Source organism: Lipotes vexillifer, unplaced genomic scaffold (assembly GCF_000442215.2).
Source record: "Lipotes vexillifer unplaced genomic scaffold, Lipotes_vexillifer_v1.1 scaffold242, whole genome shotgun sequence".
In the NCBI taxonomy this organism is placed as follows: domain Eukaryota; kingdom Metazoa; phylum Chordata; class Mammalia; order Artiodactyla; family Lipotidae; genus Lipotes; species Lipotes vexillifer.
In genome coordinates this window covers 222,732-236,320 of record NW_006771376.1, presented here as the reverse complement: position 1 = coordinate 236,320, position 13,589 = coordinate 222,732, and the positions used below count along the sequence as shown (strand labels likewise).

At 35.9% G+C, this 13,589-nt stretch overlaps 1 protein-coding gene and 1 pseudogene across 1 annotated transcript in view; one reads left to right on the top strand and one right to left on the bottom strand.

Moving 5' to 3' along the window:
- The window catches only part of REC114 (REC114 meiotic recombination protein), a 102,876-nt gene that overhangs the window by 69,188 nt on the left and 20,099 nt on the right, over positions 1 to 13,589 (bottom strand). Inside the window, exon 2 of the mRNA XM_007446713.1 lies at positions 4,777 to 4,866. Coding sequence (XP_007446775.1) covers positions 4,777 to 4,866 — 90 coding nt within the window. The remainder of the gene's footprint in view (positions 1 to 4,776; positions 4,867 to 13,589) is intronic.
- LOC103086121 (small ubiquitin-related modifier 1 pseudogene) lies at positions 8,882 to 9,187 on the top strand (annotated as a pseudogene).

Genomic DNA, 13,589 nt, shown 5'->3' with positions numbered 1-13,589 from the left:
CATAATTTTTCAGCATTTACTCTTGATTCAAATTACAATTTCAAAATATTTAGACATACTGTATCTTTTGTTCAGTGTGGATTTTTCCCCTGATAAACTATGGTTCTTTGATGACTTTTGCATTTGGACACATAGCTTATGCTTTTCAGGTTTTCATTGCTATCTTGCCAAAATAAGTGTTAACTATGTCTCAAATTCCCCCCCACACCCCCAAAATGTCTTATTGTTTTAAAAAGCTAAAGCATACTTCTTTTTTTGTTGTTGTTGTTTTTGTTTTTTTGTTTTTGCGGTACTCGGGCCTCTCACCGCTGTGGCCTCTCCCGTTGCGGAGCACAGGCTCCAGACGCGCAGGCCCAGTGGCCACGGCTCTCGGGCCCAGCCGCTCCGCGGCACGTGGGATCCTCCCGGACCAGGGCACGAACCCACGTCCCCTGCATCAGCAGGCAGACTCCCAACCACTGCGTCACCTGGGAAGCCCAAAGCATACTTCTAAGAGCCTATATTTTGTTTTAAGACTTGGGGTGTTTTTTATTTTCACATTGAATATTGTGAGATACCCAGGAAGTCTGTGATGATGGCAACGGAAAGCAGGTGCCTAGGGCCTGACCCAGCTCATCCTGGGCTTTAGATTTGGAAATAACTTCCTTGTGATGTGCTTGCCCAATCTGCTGATGTAAACTCCCTTGACAGACAGGCTTATGATTACATCTGAGAAATCATCTTGAAGATACAAATTTACACAAAAAGTACACTGTGGGAATCAAAATGCATGGAGTGAATTTTGGGGGGAGCATGGCTTATATCATTCACCTCTTTCTTTGTGATCCATCTCACCGATTACAATGAGACCTTAACAAATGTATGTAAGTTTTTTTCACATTGAAATTATATAAACATTTGGTATAATAAAAAATAAAAAGAATTTAAAGAAGATTTTAAAAAATATTACTCAAGTTATATATGTATATGCAACATGCACCAAATTGTAGAGCTACAATATTTCTCAATAGTGATGTCTTGGAATTTAATAAACTTGGTTTTGTTACTGCAGTGCAAAAAATCATTCCATGTATGATACCAAGTTTGTAACAACATCTACCATTGGTGCAAAAGAATGGAGCAGAGACAAGGAACAGGGTGGGCCCCTATGTCTGAGGAAGCCAAACTGCATTAATGTCACCACTCAGCAAAGACCCACGATACTGACAAGGAGAATTAATTATGTGCTAGGCATCCATCAGTCCACCATCTGGGATTCTACATTCGAAGTTGAACAACAAAACTTACCTCTTGGCAGCTGATACAAGCCCTAACAGTGGCAGATAAAGCACAACTGTACAAGTAGTGCTAAATTTTAAAAGTCACAAGGAATGCAAAGATGACTTTGCAGGTCATCTCACATTCAAAGATAAGGCTATCTTCCACTAGAGTCGAAAGATGAATCATCACAATACACAACTGTGGGATGCTGCCATATTATAACAGAATGTGTAAGGGATTCACCAAAAATTCATGTCTTTTAAATATATTTGAACTATTTGTTTATTACTGTTTCTCCCCACTAGAATGATGACACTCCATGATGACAGGGATTTTTGTCTTTACTCTTCACTGCTATATCCCTAGCACCTAGTACAATGCCAAGCATACAGTACTTGTTAAGTAAATAAATTATGCCTACGTAGATATTCAGTAAATATTTGTACAAATTCATTATGTCAATGTAAATGATGTAATAACCTTCTCTTACATTTCCTTTCTTGTACAATTTATCTGATTGGAAGCTAATAATTGTCTTGTTTCTTTATTCATTTTGTTTCTAAATACCAATTCAAACAGAAATTTTCAATCTACAAATATAAATGCTATAGAGGATGTGGAGAAAAGGGAACCCTCCTACACTGTTGGTGAGAATATAAACTGGTGCAGCCACTACGGAAAACAGTGTGGAGCTTCCTTAAAAAACTAAAAATAGAGTTACCATTATTATCCAGCAATCCCACTCCTGGGCATATATCCAGAAAAGACAAAAATTCTAATTTGAAAAGATACATGCACCCCAATGTTCATAGCAGCACTATTCACAATAACCAAGACATGGAAGCAACCTAAATGTCCATCGACAGATGAATGGATAAAGAAGAGGTGGTATGTACAATGGAATATTACTTGGCCATAAAAAGAATGAAATTTCGCCACTTGCAGCAACATGAATAGACCTAGAGAATATCATACTAAGTGAAATCAGACAGAGAAAAACAAATATTATATGATATCACTTATATGTGGAATCTAAAAAATAATACAAATGAATTTATTCACAAAACAGAAACAGACTAACGGACATAGGAAACAAACTTATGGTTACCAAAGGTGAAGGGGGAGGGGAGGATAAATTAGGAGTATGAGATTAACATAAACACACTACCATATTTAAAACAGATAAGCAATAAGGATTCACTGTATAGCACAGGGAATTATACTCAATATCTTGTAATAACCTATAATGGAAAATAATCTGAAAATATGTGTATGTGTGTGTATATATATATTTATTATATATATATTTTATATATATATATATATATATATATATATATCACTGAATCACTTTGCCATACACCTGAAATTAACACAATACTGTAAATCAACTATACTTCAATTAAAAAAATGAACTTTCAAGCAAGGAGATTCTCATTTCTCCTTTATATATTTCTTCATTCTAAAAGTTTCCTACAATATGTGTGTGTTTATGTATATTCAGAATAAAGAATGTATGCATTTTTATAAAATTAGAGCTTTTGGAAAACAAGGTTTAAAATGTTAATAAATGCATATCTATCAATAATTATCTTAAATGTCAATGGACTAAGTGTTCCAATCAAAAGACATAGAGTGGCAGGTTGGATAATAAAACAAGAGCATACAATATGCTGCCTACAAGAGACCCACTTTAGGGCGAAGGAAACACATAGATTGAAAGTGAGGAGATGGAGAAAGATATTTCATGCAAATGGAAATGACAAGAAAGCAAAGTTAGCAATACTCATATCAGACAAAACAGACTTTAAAACAAAGGCCGCTTAACGACTTAAACATAAGACATGATACCATAAAACTCCTAGAAGAGAGCATAGGCAAAACATTCTCTGACATAAATTGTAGCAATATTTTCTTAGGTTAGTCTCCCAAGGCAACAGAAATAAAAACAAAAATAAACAAATGGGACCTAACCAAACTTATAAGCTTTTGCACAGCAAAGGAAACGATAAAACAACCCCAAAAAGACATTCTATGGAATGGGAGAAAATATTTGCAAATGACGTGACTGACAAGGGCTTAATCTCCAAAATATACAAACAGCTAATATAACTCAACAACAAAAAAAACAAACCCAGTCGAAAAATGGGCAGAACACCTTAACAGACATTTCTCCAAAGAAGACATACAGATGGCCAGTAGACACATGAAAAGATGCTCAACATCACTAATTATTAGAGAAATGCAAATCAAAACTATAGTGAGGTACCTCACACCAGTCAGAATGGCCATCACTAAAAAGTCTACAAATGAAAAATGCTGGAGAGGGTGTGGACAAAAGGGAACCCTCCTACACTGCTGGTGGGAATGTAAGTTGGTGCAGCCACTATGGAAAACAGTATGGAGGTTCCTCAGAAAACTAAAAATAGAACTACCATATGATCTAGCAAGCCCTCTCCTGGGCATACACCTGGACAAAACTCTAATTGAAAAAGATGCATGTACCCCTATGTTCATAGCAGTACTACTCACAACAGCCAAGACATGGAAACAACCTAAATGTCCATCGACAGCTGAATGGATAAAGAAGATGTATACACACACACACACACACACACACACACACACACACACACAACAGAATACTACTCAGCCATAAAAAAGAATGAAATTTTGCCATTTGCAGCAACATGGATGAACCTAGAGATTATCATACTAAGTGAAGTAAATCAGACAAATATCATATGATCACTTATATGTGGAATCTAAAATATGATACAAATGAACTTATTTACAAAACAGAAACAGACTCACAGACATAGAAAACAAACTCATGGCTACCAAAGAGGAAATGTGAGGGGATAAATAAGGAGTTTGGGATTAGCAGATACAAACTACTGTATATAAAATAAACAATAAGGATTTACTGTACAGCACAGGGAATTATATTCAATATCTTATAATAACCTATAATGAAAAACAATATGAAAAATAATATGTATATATATGTGCAACTGAATCACTCTGCTGTATACCAGAAACTAACACAACCTTGTAAATCAACTATACTTTAATAAAAAATAAAATAAAATAAAATTAGAGTTTTATAGAGGACTCTATCAACTGATAATAGCATGCTTCAAATTTTCTTTTAGCTATTTTCTCAAAACTATCCCTCTGCACATGCTCTTTATTCTATCCGGAAAACCCACACCCATCTCTCTATAAATCTAACCTGTCTTCAACCCAATCTCCCCAATGAAGAATCCTTTATAACACCGATTAATCTCAATCCTTTGATCCACTTTGACTCCCAACAAAACCCTAAACCCCTTTAGGGCAGGAAATATTCATTATGTTTTTTCTATTTCCCACTGTTATAGAACATTCAATAAATGCTTAAGTTGTTGAACCTGATGAATTTCAATGAGACTGAAGATCCTTGATGATACAAAATTAATGTAAAGCTACAAAGATAAATATATCTACATATAAAACTATATGCATAAAACCTACCAACAGTGTCTGTCCTTGGGAAATGAAGAAATGACCCGATATAACTATGGTGAGAACAAGATGCCCAGATTCTTCACTGGAGTCAAAAACCTTGAAAAAGAGAGAAATGTGTATAAGACGTTTCTGTAATACTAATAAACTTATAATCAAACTATTTTCTCACACTGATCTTCCCACTCTGAATGTTCCCTTTCCCTCATTTAATCTGTAATCATTCCCCTATAATTTCAAGTTTTCCTCATATAAGGGTTAACAGCCAGGCCTTTATAAAATATAACTAAAACCAATATTTTGAAACAACAATAGTAAATGAAGAATCAAGAGACATGGGGCCTGAGCCAACCACTTTTGAATTACATTTTAATAAAGCATGAATTATCTGTGAGCCTCAGTTTCCTTTCTGTAAAATGGGGATAATGATTTACAGGTTGTTGTTAGACTACAGAGTCAGTTTCTTTGCCACATAATCCATTTTTCACAACCCCTCAAAACTTGGTGTTTCCTTTGGATGACCTTTAATTTGTAATGTCACTCTTAAAAATAGGGTGCCCCAAACTGACCATAATATTCTTGGTGTGATCTAATTATCTCCATTACTTGCAGTAATGAAGCCTACAATTACATTTATCTTTTGAGGGGGTAGTCCCATTGAAGAGTGATCTTACATCAATAAAATTCACTGAAATTTCATCACCTATGTTGGTAAATCATACTTTTACTTTCTGCATCTGAACCTAAACATAAGACCTTGCACTTACCCCCATTATATTTTTTCTTGTTAGATTTGGTCTACGGTTGTGGTGGGGAGTTGAGGCAATTAAAGCAAAATGTCATGGAGGTCATGACTCATAGATACTTAAGAGTGGGATTTGGGTCTTAAGTGACTACACTGTATAGGTGTCTTTAATATCATTGATAAACACTGTAAAGGTAAACATCCTTGTACAAATAGGATGAAATTGTAGATTCACCTTAATGCTCAAAGCTCAAAATAATTAACACATACCTAACTCAAGTATACCGTTATAAGGTTACTGCATTCTATTGAGAAATAATGTTCTATCTTATAGTTCCATATGCGGGGTTTGAAGCTTCACTGCTATATTTAAACTCAAGATTTCCTACTGAGTTTTCTCTAATTCACTTTAAATTCCAAACTTAAAAATCGAATAACATTTTAGATGTCAAGATGGGTACGCTAAACCCTGCATTATTTCTTTCAGTGGTTGTTATTCATCCTCTTTCCCAATATTAGGAATTCAGTTATTTGTACAACACTCTTCCCATTATAGTTTAAATAGATTATCGTGTATCTTTCATGACCACTTAAAACCTCAAGAATAGCTAGGAATGAAGCATAACTATAGAAACTGGAGTCTGTTAAGCAAATTCTTTGGGAGGCAATATTCTAACATAACAGTTTAACTATTTTTTTTTAGAAATATAACATATATCTCCAAAAGTGTCCAACACTCAAATGAACAGTTCAATGAGTGATGACAAGGTAAACACACAATCACCACTCAGATAAAAAAACAGAAGCCTTCCAGAAGGTACCCTAGTGCAATCTCCCAATCACTATCTGCTCCCTCCTCCCTCTAATATCCATCCTGACTTCTAACACCATAGTTTAGTTTTATTTATATGAATGGAATCACACAGAATTCTTTTATGGCTGGCTTCATCAATGTTGTTGCATATACCTCAGTTCATTCGTTATCATTACTGTAGAATACCATTCTATGATTATACCACAATTTATTTTTTCATTCTTTTGTTGATGAATCTTGTTTTCCAGTTTAAATCTACTGCAAATAATGCTGTTATGAACATTCTTATATATGTCTCTTGTTGGGTAGAAACACTCGTTATGGAGATGCCAATTCTTTCCAAATAACTTTATTGTTTATTCTCCCCTGCTCTCCAAACTTTTACATCTCATTTTTTTTTTGGCCGCACTGTGCACACGGCATGTGGGATCTTAGCTCCTCGAGCAGTTGGAAGTGCAGAGTCTTAGCCAATGGACCACCAGGGAAGTCCCCAAACTTTTACATCTAATTGACCACTCAACATCTCTACTTAAAGGTCTAATAGTCATCTCAAAATTAACAGCCCCTAACTTGAAGTCCAAACCTTCCCATTCATTCATTCACAGAATATTTACAAAGTGTCGAGCAAGTGGCATCTGTGGCCTGTCACCAGGTGTAGAAGTCCAAACACTTCTGCTCAGTACACCTTGGTACTGGAGTCACCATGGAAAACAACACAGTCAAGCAGTGGAGGGAACAGCACTTGACTCACACAGAAGAAACAGAGCAAGATCAGTATCAGGACTGGGGGTTGGTTCCCCCATGGCCAGCAGGGGGAACCTAGGCAGCCATGCAGGGCAGCTGGCCTGCACTCAGCCCTCATGGCTACAGCACAATGACTCCTCCTTCTCCCCCCAGGGGACAGATACAACAGTGGGGCTGGCCAGGTGCCATAGGATGCTTAAGCAGAACACAGGAGCACAGGCTGTGAGGACTCTATTTCTTGCTAAGTAAGTGTTCCAGGCCCAAGGCCCATTCTTACAGCCGAGAGAGGGGATTGCAAGACTGCCCAAGATTGTCTTTCACAACACAAAGCACCTACCATGGACCAGGCTGTTGTAGGCTTTTGACTCCTGCAGTTTTCCCATCTCAGAATATAATTCTATCTTTCCATTTCGTTAGGCCAAACTGTGGAATCATTCTTGAATCCTCTACTTTCTGCATACACATACCCATCAGCAAATCCTTCAAAATATGCAGGATCTAACCACTTCTCCCAGGTCTGGTCTGAGTTGGCATCATCTCTAGTGGGATTATTATAATAACCTCCTAACTGGCTTTCTAGCTTCTGTTCTTGCTCCCCGTTTCCAACACATTTTATTCTCAATACAGTAACCAGAGTGATCCTTTTAAAACCTAAGTCACATCACGTCATTTCCAGTTCAAAGCCCTAGAGCAGCTTTCCATCTCATCCAGAGACTCATGCAAGGTGTTCCACAATCCATTACCTCTCTGCTCTGATCGCCCCTTTTGGCCACTCTGCTCCAGCCGCACTGGCCTCTGCTGCTCTTTGAACCTACAAGGCATATTCATGATTATAAAACTCAGGGCTTCTCTATCTGGAATTGTCTTCTCCTAGATCTACATGACTCACTCCTTGATCTTTTTCAGGTCTTTGCTTAAATGTCATATGCTTAAATGTCACCTTTCCTGACCATCCTAGTGAAAACTGCCACCAGCTCCCTGCCCCATTACCCAAACCAGATAGTTCCTATTCCCTTTTCCAATTTTGTTTCTTTATATTTACTTGTTTATCTGTCTACGTATCTTCTTTAAAAGAAGATTGATGTAAGGGATTAAAAACAACACTCAATGAATCCAAATGAAGCAAGAATAAGAATATAAAGGGAAGAACGGGGGGGGGGGGACAAACACAAGACAAATAGGACGATTACAGACATACACCTAACCCTTTCAATGATCACATTAAATGTAAATGGCCTTAATCAGGATTAATTTTGCTTCTCAGCTACCCATTTTCTCTTCATTATTTTTCAGTGAGAATACGTGAAAAATTACTAAGAATTCTTTTCTCTTTCCTTATTTATTCTTTACACACTTCCCGCTCTTTTTTTCGCCCTCTAAAGAGATTTTTTTAAATAAATTTATTTATTTTATTAAAAAAGTTATTTATTTTATTTAAATAAATTTATTTATTTTTTAAAAATGTAAATGGCTTAAACATCCCAATGAAAGGCAATCTGACAACAGGATGAGAAGACAAGGCACAACTATATATAAATATAAAAATATGAAGAGGTGAAAACAAAAGGGTGAGAAAAATATATACCATGCTAATTACTAGTCAAAGAAAGCTGGAATAGCTATTAATTTTAGGCAAGACTACCAAAAGGTATAAAGAAGGTCACTTCATAATGACAAGGCATTAATCAAGAGACGTAATTATCCTAAACATTCACGCCGCCAATAAGAGCTGAAAAATACATGAAGCAGGCAAGGTTCTGCCTACCCGAGGCCACTGCTGTGCAGAGACCCCGGGGGAAGCCACCATCACCATGTCTGACCAGGAGGCAAAACCTTCAACTGAGGATTTGGGGGATAAGAAGGAAGGAGAATATATTAAACTCAAAGTCACAGGACAGGAGAGCAATGAGATTTACTTCAAAGTGAAAATGATAATACATCTCAAGAAACTCAAAGAATCATACTGTCAAAGACAGGAAGTTCCCATGAATTCACTCAGGTTTCTCTTTGAAGGTCAGAGAATTACTGATAATCATACTCCAAAAGAACTGGGAATAGAGGGAGAAGATGTGATCGAAGTTTATCAGGAACAAACAGGGGGTCACTCAACAGTTTAGATATTCTTTTTATTTTTTTTTATTTTCCCTAATCCTTTATTTTTAAAAATAGTTCTTTTGTAACGTGATGTTCAAAACAGAATTGAAAACTGGCATCTCTTTAAAACATCTGGTAATTTGCATTCTAGTGTCTATTATTCATTATTGTTTGTTTCACTGTGCTGAGTTTTGGTGATCAAACCTCAGCCCCCTTCATATTGCCGTCTCCTTTTTAAAGATTACATACGTGCACAGAGAGGCCGCCTTCCAGGACTGTCCACTTTCAGGCTTGTGATAAGACTGACTAATGCAAGTAATCATAATGACTTTCCAGCTGGCCTTGAATGTGACTGCTTCACTCTTGGACTATGACTTTCAGTGGGAGATGGAAGTTTTTCAGAGAAATGAACTGTGGAAAAATGACCTTTCCTTAACTTGAAGCTACTTTTAAAATCTGAGGGTCTGGACCAGAAGAAGAGGGATATCAGGTAGAAGTCAAGATGACAGAGGTGGTGAGAATAAATGACTAGCTCCAAAGATGGCTTCACTGAAGAGAACGCATTTTAAGATGAAGGACAAACCTTGTCAGAAGATCCCGGAAAAGTTCTAATTTTCCTTAGCGGTTAAAGTTATTCATGCAGAAGTGTATACAACAGAACACTGCTCTTTTTGACTTTATTTGTACTTTTTGGCCTGGGATATAGGTTTTAAATGGACATCCTCAGTACCAGCTTCATTAAAATAAACAAAATATTTGTAAAAACCATAAAAAATACATGAAGCAATAATTGATAGCACTGTAAGGAAAAATAGACAAATCCACAATTATAGTCAGATTTCAACACCCCTCTCTCAATAATTGATAAACATAGAACATCAGCAAGCATATAGTAGACGTGAACAACACTATCAACCAACATGACCTGACTGACATTTATACAACACTCCACTCAATATCAGCAAAATATATATTCTTCTCAAGTGTACACAGAGCACTTACTGAGAGAGACCAAATTCTGGGCCATAAAACAAGTGTTAGTAAATTTTAAAGTATGTTCTCTGAGCACAAATTAAATTAGAAATCAATAACAGAAATATCTCTGAAAAAGTCTCCAAACATTTTGAAACTAAATCATGTACTTCTAAATAACCCATGGGTAAATAAGAAATTAAGAGATATATCAGGAGGTATTTTGAACTGAATGTAATTCACCATGTCAACAAACTAAAAGAGAAAAATCATAGGATCACCTCACTAGATGAAAGAATATACAAAAGGCATTTGACAAAATTCAACATCCATTCCTGAGTGAAAAAAAAAACCCCAGGAATTGAAGGAACTTCAAGCTGATGAAGGGCATCTATGAAAAAACTATAGTTAACATCATATTTAATAGTGAAAGACTGAAAGCTTTCTAAGATAAGGAACAAGACAAGAATATCACCACTTCTATTCCACACTGTACTGGAGGTTCTAAACACTATAATTAGGCAAGAAAAAGAAGTAAAAAGCCTTTCCTTTCCAGACTGGAAACGTAGAAGAAAAACTGTCTTAATTCACAGATATCACGATCATTTATATAGAAAATCCAATTTATTTCCCTAGAACTAATAAATGAATTTTAGAAAGATTGCAGGATACAAGATCAATAAATGAAAACTAAATTTATACAAACTAGTAAAGAACAACTGGAATTTGGAATTTTAGAAACATCAAAATTTAGAATAGTATGAAAAATATGAAATACTTAGAGATAAATATGACAAAAAAAGTGAAAGATCTGCACACTGAAAACTGACAGAAATTTAATACACAGTAAATATATGGAGCTATACTTTGTTCATGGATAGGAAGATTTAATATTGTTAAGATGCTGAGGTAGGCAGAATAATAATCCCCACCCAAAGGTTCCTGTCCTTATCCCTGGAATGTATGAATATCTTATCTTACATGGCAAAGGGGACTTTGCATATGTGATTAAGTTAAGGATCTTGAGACTAGGAGAGCTGGATTATCTAGATGGTTCCAATGGAATCCGAAGCGTCCCTACAAGGGAAAGAAGGAGGCAGAAGAGTCAGAGTCAGAGAAGGAAATGTGACTGCTGGCTTTGAAGATGGAAGGGTGGTACAAGGCAAGGAATTCAGGCAGCCTCTAGAAGCTGAAACAGGCAAGAAACGGATTCTCCCCTAAAGCCTCCAGAAGGAATGCAGCCCTGCTGACACCTTCATTTTAGCCTCATAAGACCTATTTTAGACTTCTGACCTCCAGAACTGTGTGCAAAGCATAAACAAACTAAGTTTGGGTTTCTGTAAGCCACTAAGTTTGTGGCAATTTGTTACAGCAGTAATAATCAAAAATTCTAAATTCTTTTGTAGAAATTAACAAGCTGATTCTAAAATTCATGAAAAGAGACCGTACACCAAGCATTTAAGTCATTTAACATTAACAAAGTACTCACTATGTACTGATCTCTCTCATAAATGTTAGGGAAAGAAAAAAAAAAACATAGAAGGGAATGTCCCTGACCATGAGCTTCATCGATTCATTTGTTCATTCAACAAATATTTATTGAGCACCTAACAGATGCCAAGCATTTTCTTAGATGGGACACATCACTGAACAAAACATTAGCTAATGTGGGATGGGATGCTGGGCAAGGGTACAGAAAACAGTAAACAATAAATATAATTAGTGACACACTAAGGGTGAAATGGTGGGAGCAGTCAACCCTGGTACAGGCAATAAGGGAATGCTTTGTTGAGAATTTATAAACAATAGTCAAACTGACTAAAAAGCAGCTGCTTTTTATTACTACCATGAGCTAGCAACTATAATCAATGTCACTGATGAAATACCCCTCCCTGAAAAAAATCTTTTGTTGATCTAAGTTCTAAACAATTGCTAGTTACTGCTGAGTTTAAATAATACACATGTAAGTTTCAAATGATCAGATTTTTATTTATTCTTTAATAAACGCTGTTTTCTACATAGACATTCATTTGGAAAACTCCCAGTTATAAAGCTGGCCCACATACATGCAGACTTAATCACATACATCTGTTTCAAGAGACGGCTTTGACATACTTCAAGCTTGCCTAATGCAAAGTTGTTGTCTCAAACCCTTTCTTAGGATGCACTTCACTTCAACCCTGTGGTATGACACTCTTCTGCATTTAAACCATAGATTCAAAATAAACAATGATAGCACAGGAACTGTAAATACCAAGAAACAGAACATGAGTTATTACAATGCTGTCATTTTATGGGACCTTCTTTTTGGCATTTATATTTGTGCTTAAAATTTTAAAACAACGAAAGTGCAAGCAACGGGATGGAACATTTTTGTTTGGCAAATGCAAATTTTAGTTCACACTCAGAATATGTTACTAAATTTGAATAATACCTTTAATATTAAAATATTATTCTTTTAAACTGTTAAATGTTTCCAAACTAAGTAGCAAAAAAGAGAATAAAACATATCAGCAATTTTATCATTAGTTGCCTAGATTGTATGTTTGGAGATTTTCAGTATTATTTTTTAAAATCACTTATTAGTTAGAGAGAAATCAATTACATAAAATATCAGCCTCTAACCAAAGAAGCAAAGTTCAGACATTTACCTAGATATAAAAAACTGGCTAAACATTTGTGCTTTTTTTCCTGCCTTATACTATAGCGTGCATTTCCTTTTTCTTATTTATCTTACTGCCATACTTATAATAATGAATCTCAATAAATTTCACTGTCTGCATAATAAATAATTTCATTTATGAAATTTTTATGAAAATAATTTCATCATTTAGGGGAGGAAAGTGTTAAAAATTATCCATTTTGGGTTTCATATGTTCTAGGCACATCACTGAACATAATAAATAAGTAAATTATCTAGTATATAAGAAAGTGCTAGGAGTTAGGGAAAAACAAAGCAGGGTAAGGGGGATGGGAGTGTAAAGACAGGGCATGAATGTTAAAATATAAATAGGGTGGTCAGCATGGGCATCACTGAGGTGAGGCTTGAGCAAAGACTTCATGGCATGGGAAGGTTACTAGGTATCGCATGGGAAGGATACCAGGTATCTGGGAATTCCACAGTTACTATTTTTCATATATTTGTTGCAATATTTCATCTAAAAGATCTTTATGGTATGCTCAGTTTGAAAATGTCTAATTTAAGACTTCCAAGAGGTTCAAGAAAAAATGTAATTTGATTGCATCCCTGCAGTCTTCCCTTCCTAAATCCAATCCAAATACCAATTACCTTTCCTTGAGCAGTTATTAAAATCAGCATCCAAGTGGGCCAGAAGGGTGGGCTGAAGTCTCAGGATCCAGATGAAAAGAACTGAGTTTTCCCCCTGGGTGAGAATGGAGGCCCTAGCCTAAGCAAGTAGCCCTAGGGAAAAGGCAGGAATGGCCCAGTTCTTG